At 46.1% G+C, this 24,964-nt stretch overlaps 1 protein-coding gene across 1 annotated transcript in view; it reads right to left on the reverse strand.

Annotated features, from left to right (window-relative positions):
- The window catches only part of FARSB (phenylalanyl-tRNA synthetase subunit beta), a 60,340-nt gene that overhangs the window by 13,496 nt on the left and 21,880 nt on the right, over positions 1-24,964 (reverse strand). Inside the window, exons 14-16 of the mRNA XM_004701641.2 lie at positions 24,294-24,386; positions 22,541-22,658; positions 4,575-4,730 (exon numbers count right to left, since the gene is read on the reverse strand). Coding sequence (XP_004701698.1) covers positions 4,575-4,730; positions 22,541-22,658; positions 24,294-24,386 — 367 coding nt within the window. The remainder of the gene's footprint in view (positions 1-4,574; positions 4,731-22,540; positions 22,659-24,293; positions 24,387-24,964) is intronic.

Below are 24,964 nucleotides of genomic sequence, written 5' to 3' on the forward strand. Positions count from 1 at the left end.
TAAGGCCAGAACAAGGACAGCAACTGACATTAGAGGTGTCGATGGGATCAGGTATCAGGCACCAAAGAATAAAAAAATCTTATCATTGTGAATGAGAGGAAGTGTAGAGTGAGACCCAAAGCCCATCTGTAGGCAACTGGACATCCCTTTACAGAAGGTTCGCAGGGAGGAGATGAGCCAGTCAGGGTGCAGTGTAGCACCGATGAAACATACAACTTTCCTCTAGTTCAATGGTTTTCAACCTTCCTAATACCACAACCCTTTCATACAGTTCCTTATGTTGTGGTGACCCCCCCAACCATAAAATTATTTTCATTTGCTACTTCATAACTGTAATTTTGCTACTGTTATGAATCGGGCAACCCCTGTGAAAGGGTCATCCGACCCCCCCCCAAAGGGGTTGAAAACCAGTGCTCTAGTTCCTTAATGTTTTCCCCTCTCCCCCCACTATCATGATCCCAATTTTATCTTACAAGTCTAGCTAGACTAGAGGATGTAGACTGGTACAGATCAGAGCAGGAAACACAGGGAATCCAGGACAGATAAACCCCTCAGGATCAATCATGAGTGTAGCCATACCAAGAGAGTAAGGGCAAGGTGGGGGGAAGGACCAATCACAATGATCTACATATAAGACCCTCCCTGGAGCACGGACAACAGAAAAGTGGGTGAAGAGAGACATCGGTCAGTGTAAGACATGAAAAATAAATAAATAAATGATCAAGGGTTCAGGAGAGAGGGAGGGGGAAAATTGAGAAGCAGACACCAAGTGCTCAAGTAGAAAGAAAATGTTTTGAAAGTGATGATGGCAACAATTATACATATGTGCTTGACAAAATGGATGGATGGATGGATTGTGATAAGAGTTGTACAAGCCTCCAATAAAATGATTTTTAAAAAAAAGAATTTTATTGAGTTATTCTTAAGCCTGCACTGGCTAAGACAAATATGTCTTACGCTTGCTCTTGTATATATACTCTTCCACAGACAGAGCACCCACACAGAGATATTAACCACACACGTTCATGGTGGGGTAACTGAGACCAAAGCTTGTCAGATGGCTCCTCTGGGGAGAGGAAGCCCGGGATCCAGCAGTGTCCACCTGGCGGGGCCAGGAAGCCCGGCCTAAAACAGCCCTTGGGTCCACCTGGCGGGGCCAGGAAGCCCGGCCTAAAACAGCCCTGGGGCAGTCCACGTGCCAGTTTGCTCCCAGAAGAGCAATGCTGGCCTAGAACAAACGGGGCGGCGCGAGTGGGCACCTCTGCAGGAGCAGCACCCCCCAGGCACACAACCAGAGCCGGTGGACAACTGCTGACAGTCACACTGGGGTCCTGACTGGGTGGTCACTACTGCAGCCGTGGTGCATACATCACTTTTGAACCCAAGGCAGGAGGGCTATTTTGACACTGAGGATTAAGATCAGGAAGCTTCCAAACCTCCAAGCTTTTAAAAACCTTGCTGCCTGGAGAGAGTGACGTTTCTGCCGGTGGGGCGCCCACGTGGATGCAGCCCACACAGCTCTCTCTTCTGGCACAGGAGTTCCGTGCAAATCAAACCCGAAGCTGAAACACCACCTTTACGGGCGAGTTGTTCCCTGTGCACTTTTCGCATACAGTTCCCAGCTCACATTACACGAACAACCAGTGTGAAGACCAGGGAAACATTACAATTTCACCCATGTTTTAGGCTTTGAAATCTTTCACAGGTGTTCCTAAAGGAAGAAAAAGGCAAGACCTACAGGTCAGGTCAACGACTGCTTAGGTGCAGGAGTACCAGAGGGGCCTTCGTGACCCATGCGTACCTACGGTGCAGGATGAAACGAGCAGGTTGCTCACCAGGCCCCTTTTTGTCGCACGGGAAGAATTCTGAGCAGCATGCAAACTACAAATATCACCCTGAAAAGCACTAAGACGCCTGTCCCTCATCAGAGGGCTCATCTGCAGCTAAACTCAAGTTTTCTATAGAACTGTGAATAATCAAAACTGAAAATGATAATAAATTAAAGGGGAGGGGAGGAAACCACACTCTGAGCCAACGTAGCCAATCACCTGCAAAGCCCACGACACTGTAAAAGAAAGTATTTTTGCCCCTGCTTCGCCCAGCAACCACATATCTGCTCTGAACACAAAAATGCTGAGAATTGTCCTTGCCCAGAAGTGGTTTGTGAAAAAGGGTAAATGCATTTTAACATACATAATTTATCTTGCAGTAAACCACAAAAATGAAGGGGAAGAAGCCTGAAAAAAAAAAAAAAAGCATATACAGATGCTATAATAATCTGATCAAATGCCACTAAAGCATTAAAGCCCGTTTGAAACCCGAAAAATGCCCTGCAGCATGCTGAGAAGGCAGCCCTTCCTCTTTTTTGTCTTCCCTCCACAGTGACCTCATTCTAGCACCGGCTCAGCAATCACTTTCTCGCATTCTGTGCTCTTCATTGCAAGTGTGCTCAGCAAATACAAGCCCCTGTGGACTGTGCGCCCGTGGTGCACACACAGCTCGGGCTGCCCAAGGCCTTCTGCAGGCAAGGCTGCCCTCCAATGTCAACCAAACTCCTCAGGATCGAAGCGGTGATCCAGCAAGTGAGCTCCCAGTTTCTTCATCTGTGGAGAGAAGCCAAGGTTCTCAGAGGGGGGAGTGGGTCCCTTCCTCTCAGTGCTGCCACCACACCAGGCAGCACAAAGGAGGCTGGCCGAGTTCGTGACACAGGGCAGAAATGCAGTCCGACTGTCAATATAGCTGACATTAGCAGGGCTCTCTGGTGTACAGGCTTAGCTCAATTATAACTTCCAAACCACCAGGGATTTTTAATTATTAAAAGTAAACCATATGTCAGAGTAATAGAAGACAACCCCATAATCAGGACTAGCAGGAGGTAGCAGCCTTTAACTTGTTTCTACTCTACTGTTTTGTACTTTGAAGACCTTTTCTCAGCAGAAAAAGCGCAGAGATGCAAGATAACAGAGGTAGCTAAAGAGGCTCCAGCAATCAAATGTGTATGTTGACAGGCTTACTTAAGAGTCTGGGAACCAACTGTGTTCCTTGCTTGTGGATGTAAGGCTGTGTGCATGTGTATATATGCACAAACAAGGGGCTTCAAAAATTCCATTATCCTTTCAACCCATCTTTCCATGAACTTTCTGAAGCCCCCTGTCCACAGAGACAAAGAACGAGATGAAAGGGACAAAGAATAACACACACCAGCTTTGCTATGGGCTTATTTTGACAAGCTACTATTTTAGTCCTTGGTTTCTTTAAGGCCAGAACAAGGACAGCAACTGACATTAGATTAGCAGATGGAGAAATCCCTGCGTGAACCGCTGGTTGTTAGGTGCTCTTGAGCTAGTTCTGGCTCACAGCGGCCCACGAACACAGGAGACACAATGCCCACTCGTGCGCCATCCGCACTGTTATGTTTGAGCCCCGTGATGTAGCCAAGGGGTCTCTTTTTTGCTGACCCTTTACTTTACCACATAAGAAGGCCTTTTCTGGGGATTTGTCTCTCCTGATAACATGTCCAAAGTATGAGACAGGAAGTCTAGCTGTCCTTCCTTTTAAGGAGCATTCTAAATGACTCCTTCCTCCAAGACAGATTGGGCCATTCTTCTAGTCATCTAGGGTATTTTTGGTAGTTTTAATTGACACCATAATCCAAATGTGAGATTTATCGTGACACATGGATTTATAATGACACAACATACTATCAGTGGGTCTGGACCGACCGTGTATATCAAAACATAGACCAAGATGTCTCTAATTCATCAATCTTAGACATTTCATAAGTGTTATATGCAAAAACTTTATAATCATTATAGAAGTTTACCTTAACAGGCAAAGTAGATTGAAAAGGAGCCTCAAGTCTGAATTTGTAAATATTCATATTATAAGAAAAGCTACTATAATAAGTTGGCCTACCTAAAAAAAGGATCTTAAACCACATCAGAAGCAGTTACAGCTTATGAATGCATTTAATAATGGGAAAATATCACACAGTAACACTCCAAACCAAACTAACATATGGAAATCATGTACAATCATCAGAATATATCCTCTGTCTTGGTGCTAACATATATGGGATTTAATATGTGGATTATGTCCCAAAAAAACGGTTTAAAAATAAATGATGTACATGGGATTCAAATGACAGTATCATACACTACCCAATGCCGGTGAGTTGAAGCTGATTCCTGGCAACCCCACATTAGATTGGGCATCTTTATGACAGCAGTCAACCTCACTTTTCCCTGGCGAGTTTGAACAGCTGACCTTGGGGCTAGTCCAATGCTCATCAAGACTACTGTAAAAATCTGACTTATATAAAGGAGATCAACATATATTAGCTGCAAAATAAAAGGAGTTACTACAGCTTGGTGGGGAAAAAGGCATGTCATGTAGTGCTTATAAGAGCTCCTAAAAAGCTGGAAGGAAAAGGAATAATTTCTGAAAAAATGCTAAGGATGAACTGAAGGCAAGCCTTACCCTCTCTTTGTCCCATTCATACCAGAAAGCTTTACCAGGACGAGGGCACTGCCCAGCATCCCAGCATCCCGAGCTCAGGCCGAGCGCTGCCTCACCTTCCGAAGCTCTGATGGCGTAGCCGCCCTTCTTCTCACCAGGAGGCACCTGGAGCAGCTGCATGAGCCTGTCCAGCAGTCCGTGGATAATCTCAAACCCAGGGCTCCTGTTGTAATACACAGCGCAGAGGTGCCTGTGGTTCCTGGCACCTACATCTAGAAAGAAAAGCAGAGAACTGGTCACAATCACCGTGACTCTAGAAATGGGTTCATCCCAAAGCCACTCAAAAAGTACATCAATTAATGAACGTACAAACACTCGCCCTCAGGATTACACAACAAGCCAAAATCGCCAATTTCAACCACCGGAATTGCTAAGGTGATTTTAGGTACGGGATCCCGGGACAGTGACTTTATGCTTATGTACAGTGAGGTCGGTAAAACCCTTTTGGAAGAATTTAGGAATACGCCAGAGAAGTATCACAGATTGAGTTCTGCTCATCATTTTTTTTTTCTTTTTTAACATTTTATTAGGGGCTCATACAACTGTTATCCCAATCCATACACACATCAATTGTGTAAAGCGCATTTGTACATCGTTTCTCAAAACATTTTCTCTCCATTTAAACCCCCGACATTAGGTCCTCATTTTCCCCCTCCCTCCCCGCTCCCCCCTCCCGCATGAGCCCTTGATAGTTTATAAATGGGTATTTTGACATAACTCGCACAGACCGACGTCTCCCTTCATCCACTTTTTGGTTGTCTGGCCCCCAGGGAGGAGGTCACACACAGTTCCATGTAATTGGTTCCCTCTTTCCTACCCATTCTCCCTTTACCCTCCCTGTTTTGCCACTCACACCACTGGTCCTATAGGGCTCATCCGTCCTGGATTCCCTGTATTTTCAGTTCCTATCTGTACCAGTGTACCTCCTCTGGTCTAGCCAGTCTTGCGAGATAGAATTCGAGTCTGCTCACCATTTTAAGATGAACGAGTCTTGCCTAAATGACCATAGTAAAAAAGAAAAAGGACAATTGCGAAACTGTCAGTTATGCTAGCAAGGTGCCAACAGCCTTGGCTGCATGTGAACCATCCTTTGCTATCCTGTGCTGACAAGGCAGCTCTTATGTGAGTGTAGACTTAATACACAGCTCTCACAGAAGCAGTGCTGAAGGAAGGTGTAGGTCATCTATAAGGCTAATGGACAACAGCAGTTTATCAGCAGTTACGTGTGGGTGAGAGGAATCAAAGTTATACATGGATTTTCAGCTTCAAGAGGGAGCAGTGCTGACTCATCTGCTTGTTCAAGGGCCAACTGTATATGCCAGACCTTTAAGACGTCCTACTCTTTAATTCCGCAGTACTACCCCAAGGAAATAATCCTGCATACACAAAAAGGCTTTGTGTAGGAGACGTTCACTGCAATATGACGTCCAATAGTGACGTCTAGAAACGACGACACCGGGCACGGTTACGTAAAGTGCATGCAGTCACTCATCGGGATATGATGCTATTGTTAAAAGGCATATTTATTCGTGGAATTGGACATGTAGAGACTGGCAGGCACATTGCTCAATATTCTGGTCTGTTTTGTTCTCAACAACAACAAAAAACATGACCTGCCAAATCAGACCAAATGGCGTGTCAAACCTATAGCAGCGCTACTAACACACGGCGTTTACAGAGGCAGTGCACTGCTATGGCGGCCTGATGCTGAGTGGGGGTTCCAGGAAGGAGCTCAGATACAAGCTGTCTCTTTAATTAACATCTCGCTGCAAAACAGAGGTTGATGCTAGTTTTGCTTTTCACCTTTAAAAAAAAAAAGCAAAATTCCTCTTCAGATTTCTTTCAGTAAATGAAAACCAGTACCAATGTAGGGCTTTCCTAGTAACAAAGAGGCGGAAAGCAAACTTTGAGAAAACAAGGGCCCTTGCCCATTGTTTTAGTCTGGGTACTTTGGAGAAACAAATCCACAGCAACTCATGTATAAGAGAGAGTTTTATGTAAAGAAAATGTACATCACGAAAACATTCCAACCCAATGCTGCCCAACGTTAACCCATTAACCCAACACCAGTCCGCAAAGTCCTCCACCTCACAAAACACAGGCAATGATGCCGACTGCAGGAAGAAAGCTGAGTCAGTGAACGAATAAGCATCTCAGCACTAGCAGGGGTCTCCACACGGCTGCTCCAGCACCCAGGGCTGCATTGGGATAGGTCCATGTAGCTTCTCCTTGGGGATGTCTTGTAGGAAGTCAATCTTGCAAGCTGAAGCAGGGAACTGCTAAGACAGCTGCACCCGGTGCAACCATCACAAAACAAGAGACCCGAGAACTAGAAAGGCCGAGGCTCACCACCCATTTATCCCTCCGCCTTTCAATTAGCCCCACATGTGATTATCGGCCAGGCTGGCACAATTAACTAACTCACCCATACAAGGGAACACTACTGAGCAAAAAGGGAGCAAACCAGCGATAGATTGTCTCCTTGGATCCGTCTCAAAGGCATTGCTTGCAGACTGAAGAAGCCAACCCCAGCAGGTGACACACAGTAGAACTCCACTCAGCTGCTAGTTTAGAAAAAGCAAAACTATACTAGTGGAAGAGATGAGTTGCTGGGGTTTAGATGTGAGGACATGAAGTGAATGTAATGGCACATCATGAGGGGGCTTGGGGGTGATGGGACCATCATGTATTCTGATTGTGGTGATAGTTACATGAACCTAGACCTGTGTTAAAACTAAACAAAACCACAGCATTAGAGTGAGGTGGACTCAAATTCTGTGGTATCATTCAACTTTATTTTATATATATATATATACACACTGTCAAATCAATTCTGACTCACAGTGCCCCATTGTACAACAGAATGAAGCACTGCCCTCTCCTGTGCCATCCAATGTTTACAGCTGCTGCTTCTACTTCTGAGTCATGCCCATCGGCAATGGAAGGTCCTGAAAGCTTTGCTCCACCCACTTGATGAAGGTCGACTCTACTTTGAGGAGGCAGGTCTTCCCCAGTTGTGTTTTGTGTGCATTACAACCTGAGGCGCTTACCTTCCAGCACTGTAGTGGACAATGTTTTGCCTCCAGTCAGAAGGTTCTCAGTGGCTAATCTCTCAGAAGTGATAGCCTATTCCTTCCACTTAGTCTGTTCTTTAGGAGCCTTGGTTACATGTTGGGCTATTAACTGCAATGTCAGCAGTTCAAAACCACCAGCCGCTCCAAGGGAGAAAGATGAGGCTTTTTATGGACGTAGAAAGCCTCATCTCAGAAACCCGCAGGGGCAGTTTTACTCTGTCCTAAGGGGTCACTGTGAGCTGGAATCAGTTAGATGGCAGTGAGTCTGTTCTTAGTCTAGAAGCTCTGCAGAAAACTGCTCACTCTGGGTGACCCGGCTGCTATTTGAAACATCACAGTACAGCTGTGAGTGGTGCTAGGTCCAGAGTACCAGATTTCCCCAAGTGACCTCCATCCAAATTAAGTGGTAACCAGGTCCAACCTTGGCTTCTAAGATCAACAAGACCGGGCATGTTCAGGGTGGTATGGGTCTGGGGGCCCTTTACTAAGGAGAAGAGCACTGCTCTAAGACAAACACGGAAGGACTGTTAGTCTTGCTTTACTTTTCAAATTGGGAAAAGAGAAAGATCAAACTAATACCTCCCTAGGGAAACCAACTGAAAATTAAGAAAGACTTCCGATTAGCCTATTGAACAAAAGCTCTACCATAGACTCACTCCCAAAGATGACTAACCAGCCATAGTGAATACAAAACAGATATTCTTCAGACATCTAATTAAAGGGTCCCTAGTGATTCCCTGGTTACAGAGCTGGGCTACCAACCAAAACTAAGAGGAAGAGAGAGGGGGGGGGAGAGGGAGGGGAATGGGGGGGGAAGAGAGAGAGAACCTCATTCTGGCCCACCAAGCCCCAGGGACGACATCCCTGTTCAGATCAGTCAATGCACAGAAAGGACAGTAGGGCCAGCCCCACCACGACACGACACGATGTTCCCTCACTGACCCATAGGGCTATGGGGGACAGCACTGGAGACACTGTGCAGAAAGTGTGCCTGGTCTGCCCCATGCACAGCAGGGTGTACCACCAAGAGAATGCAACAGGGCATCAAGAGGAGCAAAGTAAACAAGTCCCTGAGGAATCCTGAAAACAGACTTCTGACTTGGGGGACAGGACTTGGCACCTCATCAGACTTGATTCAAAAACATAAGGGTCAGAGCAGGCAGACCTGGAACTATCTATTGGTTTTTTGTTTTGTTTTGTTTTCCTTTCACCCTGTACCTATATAAGATAGGCAGGATGAGCAATCCCGAGGAGAAAACAATGGGATTGGCAGTTCTGGAGGGACATAGGAGAGGAGGGGGCGGGGAGGGGAGAGCCAACAAACTCAGGCATAAGGGAACAACAAGAGAACTAAAACTGATGGCGAGGAGGGTGTATAATGCCTGGTGGGGTTTAATCAAGTACAATGTAAGCGAGAGGAATTACTGAGAGCCTAATAGAGGGTGAGCATGATAGTGGGATAGGAGGAGGATGAAAGGAAATAGAGGGAAGAAATAGGAGGCAAAAACTATTTATAGAGGTTTAGCTATAGGCATGTATATACTAATTTATAATGAAATATACTAATTTACATAGGCATGTATATACTAATTTATAATGAAATATACTAATTTATATTTTGAAAGGGATAGAGACTAATGTACCTATATTTATGTTAAGCATTAAGATAGCAGACAGACTTTGACCCCTACGCAAGGCCACCCTTAACACCAGAACACTTTGTTCTAATAACCTGGCACTCTTTGATACTCACCTTCCTGACACGATCGCTGAAGACAAATGGGTGCATAAGCAAATGTGGTGAAGATAATGGGTAGTGCCTGGCTAGCAAAAGATATCGTGTCTGGGGTCTTAAAGGCTTGACGTTAAACAAGCAGCCATCCGGCAGGGAAGCAAATAAGCCCACTTGGAAGAATGTGTGATCATGAGGCTGTTGACGGTATCAGGTACCACAAGATCCTAAACAAACAACCACATTGACACAAGCAAGGGAGTTTGAAGTAGAGACCCAAAGTCCCTCTGTAGAAAATTGGATATCCCCACAGAAGGGTTATAAGGAAGGGATGATTCAACAAGGTGCAGTATGGCACCAATAAAACACACATGATTCCTCTAGTTCCTGAATGCTTCCTTCCCCACCACTACCATGACCCAGTTCTACCTTACAAATCTGGCTAGATTGGAGAACACACATTGGTACATATAAGAGCTCTGAACACATGGAATTCAGGACAGATAAACCCCTCAGGAACAGTAGTGGGAGTAGTGATATCATGAGTGTAGGGGGTTGGTTGGGGAAGGGAAGGAGGAGAAAGGGGGAACCCATAAAAAAGTTGGATATATAGCTGCCCACTCCCCAAAGGGGATGAATCACAGAAGTGTGGGTGAAGGGAGACAATGGATAGTGTAAGATACAAAATAATATTAACTAATTGATCAAGGATTCACAAGGGTGGGAGAGCTGGGGAGGGAGGAGGAAAAAAGAGGAGCTTATGGCAAGAGCTCAAGTAGAAAATACTTTGGAAATGATGATGGCAACATATGTTCAAATATCCTTGATACAATTGATGTACAGAATAACAGTTGTAAGAGCCCCCAATAAAGTGATTTAAAAACATTGAAAAGGGGGCAGTCCAAACCAACAGCCGTTCTGGAGAAGAAAGCTGTGGCAGTGTGCTTCTGTAAAGTTTACAGCCTAGGAGATGGTATAGAGATGTTCTGCTCCATCCATGGGCTCACGAGGAGTTGTAATGGACTCTACAGGGGTGGATTTGAGGGTCTGGTTTGGTGGGGCAAACCTTGAAGCACTCAACTGCTACCCAAAAAGTTGGTGGTTCAAACCCACCCAGGGGCACCGAGGGACAAGCCTGGCGATCTGCTTCTGCAGGGTCTCAGCCGCGATAGCCCAGAAGCAGCTGGAATCTGCAAGCACCTATAGTAGCTGGGGGTCAGAATCAGCTCAAGGGACGAACGGCAACTGAACACACTGTGTCCGGAATTCGGACCTCGCCATCTAGAACCGTTTTTACATTTTCACATGTAGATCCTTGATATTTTAGAAGTCCATGTAATCAAGTGGAATATATTATTTTAGAAGTCAGTCATCAATCCTATAACTCAGGGGAAGTATAACCCGAGTTTAATTCCTAACTGGACCAATGTGGAGAAATAACCATTTTTACCATTTAATAGTTCGGGGTACCTACTGTGTTCAAAAAGGGGCCTTGGTGGCGCTGTGGGCTAAGCCCCGAGCTGCTAAGCTCGAGATGGGCAATTTACGCCCACCAGCCTCTCCGTGGGAGAAAGGCAAGGTTGTTGGCTTCATGAAGACTTGCCATCTTGGGAACCCGAGGGAGCAGTTCCACTCTGCCCACAGACAGTCATGAATCGATGAATCAGCTCGAGGCAGTGAGTCCGTTTGGGTTGCTGCGTCCCAGGCACCCCACCCAGCTGTCCAGAAGGCAGAGATTAGCGTCAGGACAACACCTGCACAGGTGAAAGCCTCAGTACTGGCTTTCAAGTGCAGGACGAAGCCTGGGAGAAGAGGTAAACACACAACCATGACCACGGCCAGGGCCAGCCGGTGGGCCACATCCTCCGTCAGCACAAGATCCAGTGGATGCGGACAAATACCATACCTTCACCACTCTCCAGCCCTTCCGCCTTCAAGAAAACGAACATTAGTGTCTAACAGTTTATCCTCAGCAGTATAAGAAGAGGAGGTCCACATTGAAACGCGGCCAGCACGAAAGCCAAGAGAACCAACCCCATGCAAAAACCAAGGTGGGGCCCGAGTTCTCCTGAGATGCACATGCCGCTCTCTCTCCCCTGAAGGGGAAAATGAAATGAAACAGAACCAAATTATCCCTTTCAGAACGCTGACTTGCTTCTGGGTATCTCTGCCATGTGGTACCCATTTGCTGATGTCACATGCTTCCACTTTAGCACACAGACCCGTCCTGGAGCTACTTTGTAGTTACACTTTTGCTGGGAGGGACCGGCCAGACCTAAGGCCCCCAGCCCAGACTAAGCAACATTGCCTAAACGTTTGTTTTGGTAACCTCTGCCCTGGGGTGCTTCTTTCCTGATCCACAAATGATATGAATCCTGACTTTCGGATAAAAGTAGCAACATCTAGATTAGAGTCTGAGAATATAGAAAAACAAACTAAGTGGTATTTGATGGCCAGAATAGTGACATTACACCAAAATATACAAGGCCATTAAAAAAAAAATCAGTATATTGAGAGTGTCTCCGTGCAATCATAGCTGTGTGCCTTAAGAATGAATTTTGCAGTATTGTTAGTATTTTCATTTTAGTATTTATTTATTAGTACCTTAGTATTATTGTTTTAGCATTTTCATATAAAGAATTTTGCAGTATTTTAAAAGACTGAATTCTGCAGAATTTTTAAAACAAAGTCCGTGGATTTTCAGTCATCCCCTCCCCCTCCGCAGGGCGCACTACTGCATCTAGACTTGCCTCCTCACTGCCAGCTAACACGGTGCCTCTGCTGTAGCCTATTTGAGTCTAAAGAGAAAGTAGCTGCATCCCCCGTCCCCGCTCCTCCAAGGATAAAGTGCACGGTTCAGGAAAATGCCCATTTCCTAGTCTTTGGCACCCAAAGACCTTATTACATCATAGGAAGTTCATTGACTGCCCGCCACAAAATAAGAACTATTTCGATTTCATGCCAAAAACTCGAGTTGGTTGGAAATGCCTCAGTTCTTTATAACTCAGTTAACAGACCTCCTGTGTCATGCCATCAAACAAGTCTGCTTTTTAAACGGGCCTGCCAAGTCTGTCAGCCTAAATTATCCATGTACTTCCCAGACTTCAAAGTGCTGCCTGGAGAGGCTGATGTAAACCACCCAGCGGAGGGGTGGCGGGCTGTGAGGCTGCGAGCTGGAAGAACGTGCCAGATGAGCTTCACAAGGACAGAAAGGGAGAGAATGGTACATAGTGTTCCCCAGAATTTGACCAAGGAGCCATGGTTGCACTGTGGGTTAAGCACTAGCTGCTAACTGCAAGGTCGGCAGTTCAAACCCACTAGCTACTCCTCAGGAGAAAGAAAGATGAGGCTATTGCCTCATCGATTAAGATTTACTATCTCGGACACTCTATAGAGAGTGGCTGAGTCGTAGTTAACTAGATAGCCATGGGAGGGGCTTTGGGTAGGTGATTACTGCATACACCACCTTTCAGAAGGGAGTCCTGCTCACTGTCCGGGTCATTAAGGGACCAGGGACTAAAAGCAAACAAGAATGTAAGACTGTGTGAGCTTGGGTGGCACCAAGAAAAATAATGGAACCTTCGAGAGAACTTCCTACTCCTTCTCACCACTGCACTAGAGCCCGAAGAAAGAGGCTGGGAGCAAGGGGTGCTGGAAGACCACCAAAGCTTTGAGGCCAGTCAGGGCCAGGCACTGAGCTTGAGAAGACAAGCATGGCCCAGCTCAGAAAACAGGCCCAAGTCACAATGAGGCGTTGCGTTATTCCAGCCCACAAATGAGCACCAATACTCCAGAGAACCAAAGGCTTGTACTGCAAATTTTACACAGCCCCTAGAGGACTTCAGGGTAGGCCGAAAGGATTTACAAAAGCTGTGAGAAGCCCGCAATGACATAACACTAAAAAATCCTATCAAATGGTAGGAAGTGGGAACTGTTATCCACTCTCGGTAGGACTGCAAATTTTGAAAACCGTCCTTTTTGCAAGAGAAGTTCAGAAGAAGTAGACGTAAAGTAGGCGGGGTCCGTGGCACGCGACCGCACAAGGGCAGTCCCTCACAATCTTGCTGCTTTTCAAGTCTGTGCCATGACACTACAGCACACCCATGTGGCAGAACACGCCACAGCCTCTTAGGAGGAGGCGGAGGAGGAGCAGCACAGTGCAGGACAGAAGGCGCCTGAGGGGGCTTTAAAGCGAATGGGAAGAACTCCATTACTTTTCATTACACTTTAATAGGAACTTTGGGAAGCCTCACCCTGGCTCGTTACCTTGTAATTACTTAAAAGTATCCACATTTATGGCTATCTATAGAAATGGCAAGCATGTGGTTGAATAGGACATGTCTGGCAAAGCATTTTAGGGAGAAGCAGAGTGTGTACGTGCGTTTCCCTTCTTTCCCTAAATGGCTAGTTTTTAGGAAGGAGAAAGCCAGGCTTCTCTTCTGAGGCATCTTGGCGGCTTGGGGGCTTGTTAGCCATTTGTCTCACCCAGAAACTCCAACTATTTGTATATATATATATTTTTATTTCAAAAAAAGTAAAATTACTCCTAAGTAAAAAATACACACGCTCTTGTGAGCACGGATAACAACCAATATACTATTCATTTCAAAAGTAAACCCTATACAACTGAAGAACAATTTTTCTATGACACCTTTTCTATGACAGCCCTTTGCAAGGTACAGTTGTCTATTCCCAACATCATGCTGGAAGCCCAGGAAACCAGGGCGTGAGGCAGCCCATGACCTTGTGATGCATGAAAAGCCGTCTCCTCGCAGGTTGGTTCTCATTTGGGGAGCAGAAACCTGGAATGGATTTTTCTCGATTAGAAAAACGCAATCTCTGATGCGTGACGGAGCACATTATATTCACGTCAGCAGACTTTAACTCTGTGGAACTAAACACACTAAAATCACCCTGTCCTGAAAAGCATGTGTTTACACAGCAGAGGGGCCATCGCAGATGCCGCTGATGCTACTTCAAACACTGTTAATGTCACTGCTCCTGAGTCCAGATTTTTTCAATTATTAATTGGAAATCCAACATGCCAGAAATATGAAATTGTAAAATTAAATCAAGTCATCCTGGTGACATAAGCGCTCTCTGGAAAACCAGAGTCCACATGCGGGTGCTAGGTGATCTTCCACTAGTTGATGCGACAGAATGACTACGTGCAATTTCTAATGGCTCAGGCAGTATTTCACAAGCACATAATGGAAAGGGGAAAAATGCTTTTCCTAAGCTCTGTGTCAAGAAGAGAGGTACAGAGAAAACGCCCAGGATCCGCCTCTAGATTTCAGTCACTCACAACACAGGAAAGACCCAGGAATACTGGGGTACATACAGATAGAAGAGGAAGTAACAAACTATTGCTGCTACAAAGTCATACAAACCTTGATTAAACAAAATATATTAGACTTTGAAGGTACCATTTCTCAAGCTAGCCTCCATGTAGAGCGATACCCTTCGTTTCCATCTCGAACCCCGCCGGGGAGAACTCTACCCACTTTGATTTACATCATGTCACAACAGCAGTTCTGGCCTCATGGGGTGGGAAGAGGGGTGAGGTGGGGATGTCCCATCATGTTCCTTTCAGTGTCTTGAGTTTGTGGAAAACAAAGACCTGAAAGGAGCAAGATCAGGGCTGTAAGGTAGCTGGAGTACTGCTTCCCAAGAAAAACCTCCGAGGGCAGCCCTTGCTACCCTTAAAGAAGGAGAGGGGCATTTACCTTAATGGAAAAAATTACTCCTCGGCACAACTTTCCTGGCTTTCTCTTCAACGAGGCGGTATTCCATTCTCTGAAGGATTCATCGTGTTCTGTGTCCTCGGAGAGCATCTACCAAGATTGCCTCCTTGAGATTCCAAAAAGCCCGAGTTGATCACCTTCTGAGTTGCTCTTTCGGCCATGAACCACCTCAGCCCAGCAGATCCCCTCAGAGGCCAGTGTTGGTTGAGCTTCCTGTTAGGAAGCAGCCTAAGAAGCTAACACAGGGGTATCCCTGAAGGGCCTTGCCTGCAGCCCCCACTGGTCCCAGCGGCATGTTTCAACACGATGAGTGACACGCAGCAGCAGGACTTCCGATGAACTCTAGCAGGCACAAACTGGCACCCGACTGAAAGAAAGGCCAACTAACAAGTGAAGAGAAAAGTGGTCATGCTCAGTGGCAGCCACAGCAGTCGAGAGAGAACTTCCGAAGGAAGGTGAATGTACATACCGACTGTACTAAATGTTGATAAGGGGGTGGTGGGGGTGGGGGCGTTCACATCCAAACTAAGCAGAATGAAGAAAAGCAGTAGATTCTCTGATGGAGAACATGAGAAAACTATTCAAACAGTGGTTTGGAGGGCAGGAGAAGGCAAGTAGGCACGGAGAGAGGTGAGCCAGTAGCTGGTGCTCCTTTGGCCCATTAACCCCCGGCACCTACCCATCATAACTGGCAACAGCCAGAAGCATTAAAGAAGTGGTTGAAACTAAGGAGCATGGCAATGTGGCCAGCAGGGTTCTCCACAGGTATATGTCACGTTGACCCCCGTATCGTGATACGCCTGAGGGTAAGGGAGGTGCCCTGGTGGTGCAGCGGGTTACACGCTGAGCCGCTAGCAGCAAGTCAGCAGCTCTGAGGGAGATGCCATCTGCTCCTGTCAAGGGTCCCAGCCTCTGGAACCTGAAGGGACCGTCGACTCTGTCCCACAGGGTTGCTATGAATCAAAAATCGACTGGATGGCAGTTGAGTTTATTCTGATTTGGGTGGCAAAGTGCTTAGGTACTGGGCAGCACACAGGAAGCTCTGTGGTTCCACTCACCAGCGGCTCCCTGGGAGGAACCTGTGGCCATTCGTAAAGATGACTGTCTCAGGAAAAAAAAAAAAGAAAAAAGATGACCTTCTCAGAAACCCTACAGGGACTCACTCGCACTCTGTCTTAGATCACCAGACCACAGGGCCAAGCCAGGCCTTCCTTCCCTAGGTTCTCAATCTTTTTAAACTTAAACTGCCCCGACCCTGTAATGGGTGTACTCTCACCATTTGTGGGAAATTCTAGACGTACTCGCAGCTCAGGGAACAAAGCAAGATGACAGAATACGCTCAGCACGTCGGAAGCAAAGCGAATGGTTGGCTTTGCCAAATCTAGTTGCTTGTCTGGACATGCACTTTCACAGGGAGGCCTTTTGCCCCCCTGAGATGATGGCTTGCCATTTTGTTTCTTGTTTAGTTACTGGGCACATGGAACAGATTCAACAAAAGGATCAACCATCAAAACCCACCCATCGTTCACGCAGCAACCTCCCAAGAGTCGTTTCAATGCTCTGAACAACTTACTCGCGGACTGTCTCCTTCCAAAACACAGGCCACACTGCCCAACAGAGGGGACACATCAGCGTAATCTCGAGTCCTGACTCATTTTAAATGCTGCTGTCACTGTGGATCTCGAGGCACAAAAACGCAGAGGTTGGCTCAGGCTGCAAGAGCTCAGGTGTGAAGACTTAGAGAAGTGTAGGCACTTTTGAGGTGTGCCTGGCTCAGCCTGTAAACTGGCAGGCTAGCAGCCTCACTCCACACTGATGGCCAGTCAACAAAGTCCATTCCGGCATAGTCCATGTGTCATGGGAGGGCCAACCTGAAGATGGGGGAGCAGACCCTCACCTCCTGGTAGGGTGGGAGGAGGGCAGGGAGCAGGTCAGCTACTGTGTGTGGGAACGTACTGAAACCCAGAATGAATTCCATCATTGATTTCCACTGTGGATGGTTGGCTTGCCTACATAAAACTGCCATGAGGCTAGTGTGTTGGATAAGGCAAATACAAATCCCACAGATGCAATAAAAACACATGGTCGACCCACTGAGAAGAAATGGATGACGAATCACCCCAAAAACAATATTCCGGGTCTGGTTTTGTTTTTAATTTCCCACGTTGCCACCTTAACATTTTTTTTTCTTACTCTGAAATATAACAGGGTAGAAACGAAGAAAAACCAAGGAAGCTAAAGATTAGGGTAACCGCTGCTCCCAAGTACTCCAACAGAGGGATAGCAACCAGAGGAATAAGTACATGGCTTGTGGGATTGCTAATACCCTGATACTACCAGGCTAAGTCCAAAAGCACTACTGCAGGGATTCCACTTCATACTTGTATGGGTTTATTCTACACAAAACACGTGTAGGCGCGATTCTGCAATTAGGGGATGGCTGCAGGCGAGTTCTCTTGGTAATATACTTGCCTTGGTCTCCTTAGGGAGCCTTCAAAAAAGGTCCAATCAGAACAGCTGCTTTCAAGGGGATCTCTGCTGAGCCAGTTCAGTTCAAGCCAGAAGGTTATGGCAACGGATTTTAGGGGAATTCCCACGAGTGATCTTGGTAGCTTTTCTCGAAAGGACACAAGATGATCACTGGCTTAGTAGAAAGAACTTCTAGAAAACTGAGAACTGCTCTGTTGAGAAAAAGCCTGGAAAGTTGTGCTGAAATCTTTTTTCTGTCATGATGATGCACCTGCTTCTTCTTTGAGAGCTGTCCTGTGAGAATTTCTTTAGGAAAATTATGAGGAGGTACCCCCCAAAAACTGGAATTGCCCTGGGCAGAGTGCAGCTTTCGTAGTATGCATTTTTCCCACTAGGGGCACAACAAGCAACTCGCGCTGAGGTAGTGCACCCAGTGGTATCACCTGGGAAGTTTCTCTCAGGTAACAGTGCATTTTTTCATGAAAGCAGTTACACTTAAACCTCATTTTTTGTGATGGTCAATTTAAGAGAATAGTGTGTGGCTGCAAAATTTTGTCTCCTGCTCAGGAAAAATGCCAAAGAAACTGTTGTAATGTTGAACACAGCTTACAAGGACAGTGCTATGGGAAAGACTCAAGTGTATTAGTGGTTTTCTCGTTTCAAAAGAGGTGAAATGTCAATTGATGGCGAACCTCATTCAGGACATCCATCAACTTGCTGAATGGGCGAAAAGGTTGACTCATAGTGCATCTGGAATTCATTCTATGAGGTCAGACTGTTCTCTTTAGAGGTTCCGAAAAGATTGCGTAACAGTGTGCAATAAAAATGGCCTCATTTGCAGCAGACGTGGGACTGGTTTTGCCACCATGACAATGTATCTGCTCACACAGCCATCTCAGTGCACCCACTGGTTTTTGGCAAAAAACGGCATGCCTCTCTTGCCCCACACACCTTACTCACCTGACTTTGCTCTGTGCAACTTCTTTTTGTTTCTGGAAATGCAGAGGGACATGAAAGGACAGTGATTTGATGATGTAGAAAAGGTGAGAAACAAAATGAGGAAGGCGATGTCAGCCATCCAAACAGATGAGTTTGAAAAATGTTTCCAAGAATGGAATCACAGATTTGACAAATGTATTAAACATAATAGAGAGTACTTTGAAGGTGAGAAGGTTGTTTGTAAAAAAATTTAAATACGTAGCTTTGAAAAAAATGTTCAGCTTTTTGGGGGGTACCCCTTGTATTCCACCTACCCTACCACCCTGATCTTGCCCAATCCGGCTGGATTTTGTTCCCCAGACTCAAACGCTGAAAGGGAACATGATCTGAGTCCCTTGGGAATGCCCAAACTGTCATTTTTTCATGGTGTACACTTCAGAGCACACACTGCTTCGGAAAAGGGTTTGCAAGATGGGAACACGGCCTGCAGAAGTCTATAGACCTAGATGGAGGCTCTGTTGAGAAGCAATAGTTTCACATTTTGATATTTTTGTTTACTAAAGGCTTGTAAGATTTTGTAAAACAGTACCCTTTGACTTATTCTCAAAAAAGCAAGAATAGCAACCAGTCCTTATTATGTAGTGAAACTTTTCAAAGTGCAATTTCATGTAACCCTGACAACACATCTCTTGTGTTGTTATTCCAAATGTACAGATGCGGGATGTGCCACAGAGGTACGGAGTTGGGAAGCACAGCCACAACTCAGACATGAAAGAGCCCCCAGGTAAATAAAGCCAGTTCCTGTTTCCAAGATGGTAGACATACTCTATGTCTTGACTTCTCTCCTTCAAATCTCACTGACCCAGTAGAACATCTTGAAGAAAATCTATAAAACATTTATGGGCATGGAAAGAGACGAGAGGCCTATCAGAGACTTGGATTGAGGGGAAACAAAAGAGGCACTTACAACTAAGAGGAGGTATAAAAGAAGATCTTGAAGCAGATTTCTAATGAAAGCGAGCTCTCTGAGTTAACAGTAAGCTGGCTCTCTGAGAGAACACGAAAGTGATGTGTTCACAGCAGCGCTGGGTTGCTAATCTAAAGGTGGATGGTTTGAACTTATCAGCAAGAGAAAAATGAGGCTCTCTGCTTGTCTTTTACAATCTTGGAACCCAAAGGAGTTGTTCCCCTTACCCTACAGCAGGGATCCTCAAACTTTTAAAACAGGGGGCCAGTTCACTGTCCCTCAGACCATTGGAGGGCCGGACTATCGTTTAAAAAAAACTATAAACAAATTCCTATGGGCCCGGGACGAGTCGGCTGCTAAGCAGGACAGGCAGCAGTGGCAAAAACACCTGGCAGACCGGATAAATGTCCTCGGCAGGCCACATGTGGCCCACAAGCCATAGTTTGAGGACCCCTGCCCTACAGGGTAACTAGGAGTCACAATCAACTCCACAGCAGTGGCTTTTGTTTGGTTTAGCATCAAAAAAGAAGAACAGCTCCCTAAGCAAACACCTGGGCTGCAACATAGTCAGTCATGTTCGGGCCTATGGAGAAAACTTCCTGGTGGCAGTTGTGGGGGGCCCAACCTGCCTCCCAACCCCAACCCCAGAAACCGCAAAAAACCTCAGGGAGTCCTTGCAATTAGAGAAGAGGATTATTCCTGAAAAGCATGGTGGCATTACCAAAATTTCGAGGAAACCCAGTCTAATTAACCTAATCCTGTATTTATAAATATGCAGGATATACCCAAGGATCAAAACGGCATAAAAATCAGAGAACTAAGATGAAAGGAAACAAACTAAAGCTAAGGGAAAAACTGGATGTTGGAATTATAGCAAATTCTCAGTTACCTGTACCAGGGGAGGGCCGGAAGCACAGGAACCCTCAACTATTTGCAGCTGGCAAGGAAAATGTTTTCTGATTTCTATTGTAATTTACTGCCAAAAAACCAGACACTGCTATTAACATGAACATTTATTTTTTAAGAATACATGACTGAGACCCAAACTTCAACCCTGGCATCAAGTGTAATAGTCGATATGACAGATAAGTCACTTTTCCATATTAATTTCCCTGGATATTACATGGAAATATATGTTTGCACCATCTGACACAAAGAAATGATCTAATAATCAAAAGCTAGGAAGTGTGGGTCTTTTTTTTTAAACCAAAAGCACTGTCCGAAGGCTAGGTAGTAAGGTAACTAAAACCAGGTCGACACAGCAAATGAAAGGCCCCGCCATGGCTGAGATGCTGCAGTGGAGAGGTCACAGGGTCGAACAGCCACAGCTCCGGAACAGCCCTAAAATGGTTCAATTCACAGCCAATCTTTCTGAGTCGTTTTGGTAGTGATGAATAATGCCAGAAGCAGGTTGGCACAATTCACACAATGGTGGGCAAACATTCCGTACAATCTAGTGATACCTCTCCTGGGTGTAGACTCTAAAGAAGTTACGAGCCACTACAGGGCAGACGGGCATTCCCACATTCACCGCAGCACTGTTCACAGCAGCAAGAAGTTGGAAACAGCCCAAATGCCCACCAGTAGAAGAACGGATAACAAAGTTTGGGTACATGCACACAATGGAATACTATGCACAGCTGAAAAACAATGGGGAAACCACGAAGCAGCTCCTGACACGGATAGACCTGGAGACTATTATTCTAAGTGATGTTGGGCAATCACAAGAGGAGAACTATTGTATGGGACCAATCCTATTAGGGTAAAAACCACGACAAAGACTAGTACACCAAGGGGACAGAATTTGGAGGCTCCCAAAAGAGGGAGAGCAAGAGTAGAAGATGAAGCAATGGATGAGAAGGCCAACAGGTGTTGAGTAGGGTGACAGGGAAGATGGAGCTCCATTAAGAGGGAGAAGAGAAATCAAGGAGGGGTAGGGTTAGGGTTAGCCTGCGGATTGATGAGAGGTTTAAACGGTTGAATGCAGAGTTGGGAGTACTGAAATGTCAATCCCCACATCTAACTCACCACAGAAAAGCCAGCTTTTAAAAAGGAAAAATGAAAGATGTCATAATATCCTCTTCAAGAGGAGCCTAAGGAAAGGGCCTCTGCATTTGCCAACTTGTCAAAAGAATGTTCCTGCAGAATCGGAACAAGAACCGATGAATGAACACAGGTGGGACTTGAACAGTTACCCCCAGGGAAACCAGGAAACGCTGGCAGCCGTTGAGTCGTGTGAGGGCACTGTGGACCATGAATCACCAGACAGACAGCTCGGAACAATCGGAGCCCGGCTCGTGTCAGAGACAGGAGGCATGGGTGTCTGAGTGGGGCAGACCTCCTTGACGGACAGCCAGGCTAAGGTTTTGATGAAACATACACCACATTTCTCAGACCATCTTTGTGACGCAAAAGCTGAACCAACCTTCTTCCAGGACTCACCAGGCCAGACCACTCACCAGGGACAGGAGTTGGCACAGCAGAGGGGCGTCAGTAGTTATAATGGCCCAGATGATGCCCTATCAAGTACGATACCTTGCCTCAAACTCAGGTGATAAGGGAAAAAATATCTTCCACAGCGCTTTTCAACTCGAGGTTTCAAGAGGGCTCATCAGAAGTATTATTAAAGTGTTTGCGAAAATGCTCTTTATGTTAGAAGATGTAAGAGACGGAGCAATTGGCTATAGCTATACCTTGGTTTGAATCAGACTCTATTCTATAATAAAAACTTCATTTATGAAACTGGGGCAATCTGAACACTAGCTAGGTATCTGATGACATTATGGTGTGACAGCGGTGATAGCTTAGGAAAAATAAATAGAAGACACAGAACAAGAGAGAAGTGGTAATCTTTGTCGTTCACAAAAACATACGCACATGTTTACTGAAGAAACACTATCGTGTCTAGCATGGCATTAAAGAACGACAGGGAAGCAGGGTAGGGTATACATGAAGACGACTGGCCGTATGTTGACCCCTGCTGAAGCTGGAATTTACAGAGATAATTATATACTTTGTCCACTTTTACATATTTAGAATTTTTCATGTTGGAAAAAAAATGCATTGCACATTTAGGTCAAGGGTGACTCATCCTTACCTGTGCTGGGATCTTTGACCACGATGTCGGAGATTTCAAAGAGCTTCAGAGGAAGAGGCATCTTCCGATTGCAGGCTATAGTCTTCAGGAGACCAGGAAGAAGGGTAGTGCGTGCTACCTGCCGGAGGAGGCGGGGAATTGTGATCACCCAACAGGCACTGAGCAGATCTCACTCGGCACAAGACAAAGTCCAAAGACTCCTGGGTTTCACTGGAGACCACAGTGCTGGAGACATCCAAGTCGTTTCAAATTTTCAATCTGGGGCCCAAAAATAACTGGAGAGATTCTGCCTTCTGCAGGCGCAAATGAAGAATAGGGAACCTGATCACAAGTGAACACGCAACAGCACACTTTGACTTTGCCTGGATGCAACCCCAGCAAATAAGCCAGTCTGGTCAACAAGACCACGTCCTGCAATCGCCCGTGCCCTTGGAGATGACAAGAACCCAAGTCACCCTGGGCCACCCGTGCTCCAGCTGGGAGAAGCTGAAGAACCTGGGAGCTCTTCCGTTGGACAGGGAGGCCCCCCTCCCCGCTGGCCCCCAATAAAAATGTGAAAACCACCAACCAACAGAACTTAAACATGATGGTTCGCATCTGAAGCAACAGGTGCCACAGTGGTCTAGTGGTTACATAGAGGGCTGCTCACCGCAAGGTCAGCAGTGGGAAACCACCAGTCACTGGGGTGTGTGTGTGTGTGGGGGGGGGGGGTTTCTACTCCTGTCAACAGTTACAGTCTCGGAAACCCAAAGCAACAGTTCTACCCTGTCCTGCAGGGTGGCAGTGAGTCTGAATCGACTGGATGGCAGCGGGCATGGTGTGGTCGGAAGCATCTGGTTCTGTCAACAGATTCCCCAGCCCAAGCTCGATACATTTTGCCCAGACCATTTCATGAACTCCCTACACTGGCTTCTCTGCTTCTCTCTGCCATTGGGGGGAGAAAGGAGGTTAGTTAACATTAGTGAAAGTGGCTATTGAATGACTAAAGTCAGGGGCACTGCACAAGAAAGCCTGCTGCCCTGTACTTGTGTTCTGTGAATGGCGTGAGCTCTTGGCGAGTTCTTGCCCCACTGGGAAAATGAGCAGCATTTCAGAAAGCACTGAGTTGAAGGCTAGTTGCAGCTTGCTGGTTGCAGGGGGAGGGGCGAGTCCAGAGGCTGAGATGGAGACCCGAGTGTGAAGTAGTTCCTCAGCTGGCGTGGCTGGAGAGGGGGCCAGTGCCAGATCATACTGGACCCCAAGTAGGACACAGATTTTACTCAGAGTCCGGTGACTTCTTGTTGGGAGATTTTTAAGCAAGGGAAAATCTGCTTAGAAAATAAGACACCCAGCCCCAGTGGCAAGATAGAAGCAGAGAAGCCAACACAAGAGTTAAATATAGTTAAACCAAAAATCAAGGGGAAGGGGAGGTGGGGCCCATGGGCGCTAGAAAAGCACATAAACAAACAACTCACTGTCATAATGTTAATTCTGACTCATAGAGATCCTTTAGGACAGAGTAGAACAGCTGCTGTGGGTTTCCAAGACTAACTCTTTATGGGAGTGAAAAGCCTGAACTTTCTCCCTGACATGGCCGGTGGTTTTGAACTGCTGACCTTGCAGTTAGCAGCACAATGTGTAACCAACCACCTTACCCAAACACACTCAAAAAGATCATGTCATTTCAGGTATAATCATTGAAGTGCCTTTTCATAGCTCAGGCAGTGAGTAGCTCCTGGTTTTAATTGAAATTCCAATGGACCTAACGTCTTACCTGAAACTCAGCTGTTTTAGGATTTGCAATGTGGACTGCTTTTGTTGCAGAGACATCCAAACCCAGCTTATCAGCAATGTCTTCCTGGGAGCACTAAGAAGTACATACAATATGGGTCAATATAGGAAAGCAATGCTGGATGTAATGTAATCGGAACATGATTTACTGTTGCTAAATCAACGTATGATGTACTCAAACAAGAACATTCTCTACCTAAGCCAGTAAGTTAAGAACCAAGTAAGAGCAGAGCAAGTACTTTCAGGCCTGTGGCAGATGGCAACTTCACATGAATAGTTGCCTTAACATTGGCTCCTGCCAAGTACACAGCTCAGGTCAATTTTCACATGAAGATAGTGGTGTAACTTGTACTCCTGGTCTAGTCTCCAATGGATTCCCTGCCTACCCATCAGCCTTATATATTTCCCAGGCTTTACTTGCAATGCCCTCCTAGGAACCACTGTGATGGGCAGAAGTTAGTCATGGGGGCACGATGGATAAGCACTACACAGTTCAAACCCATCCGGCCACTCCTAGTGATCTGTTCCTGTGAAGACTGCAGCCCAGGACACCCCATGAAGCAGCTCTACTCGGTCTCATAATAGGGTCACTCTGGGTTGGAATCACGTTAACGGCACACAGTAACAGGCAGAAGTGATCTAAGTACTGGACAC

Source organism: Echinops telfairi, unplaced genomic scaffold (assembly GCF_000313985.2).
Source record: "Echinops telfairi isolate 266 unplaced genomic scaffold, ASM31398v2 ScPeMD7_3;HRSCAF=10, whole genome shotgun sequence".
In the NCBI taxonomy this organism is placed as follows: Eukaryota; Metazoa; Chordata; class Mammalia; order Afrosoricida; family Tenrecidae; genus Echinops; species Echinops telfairi.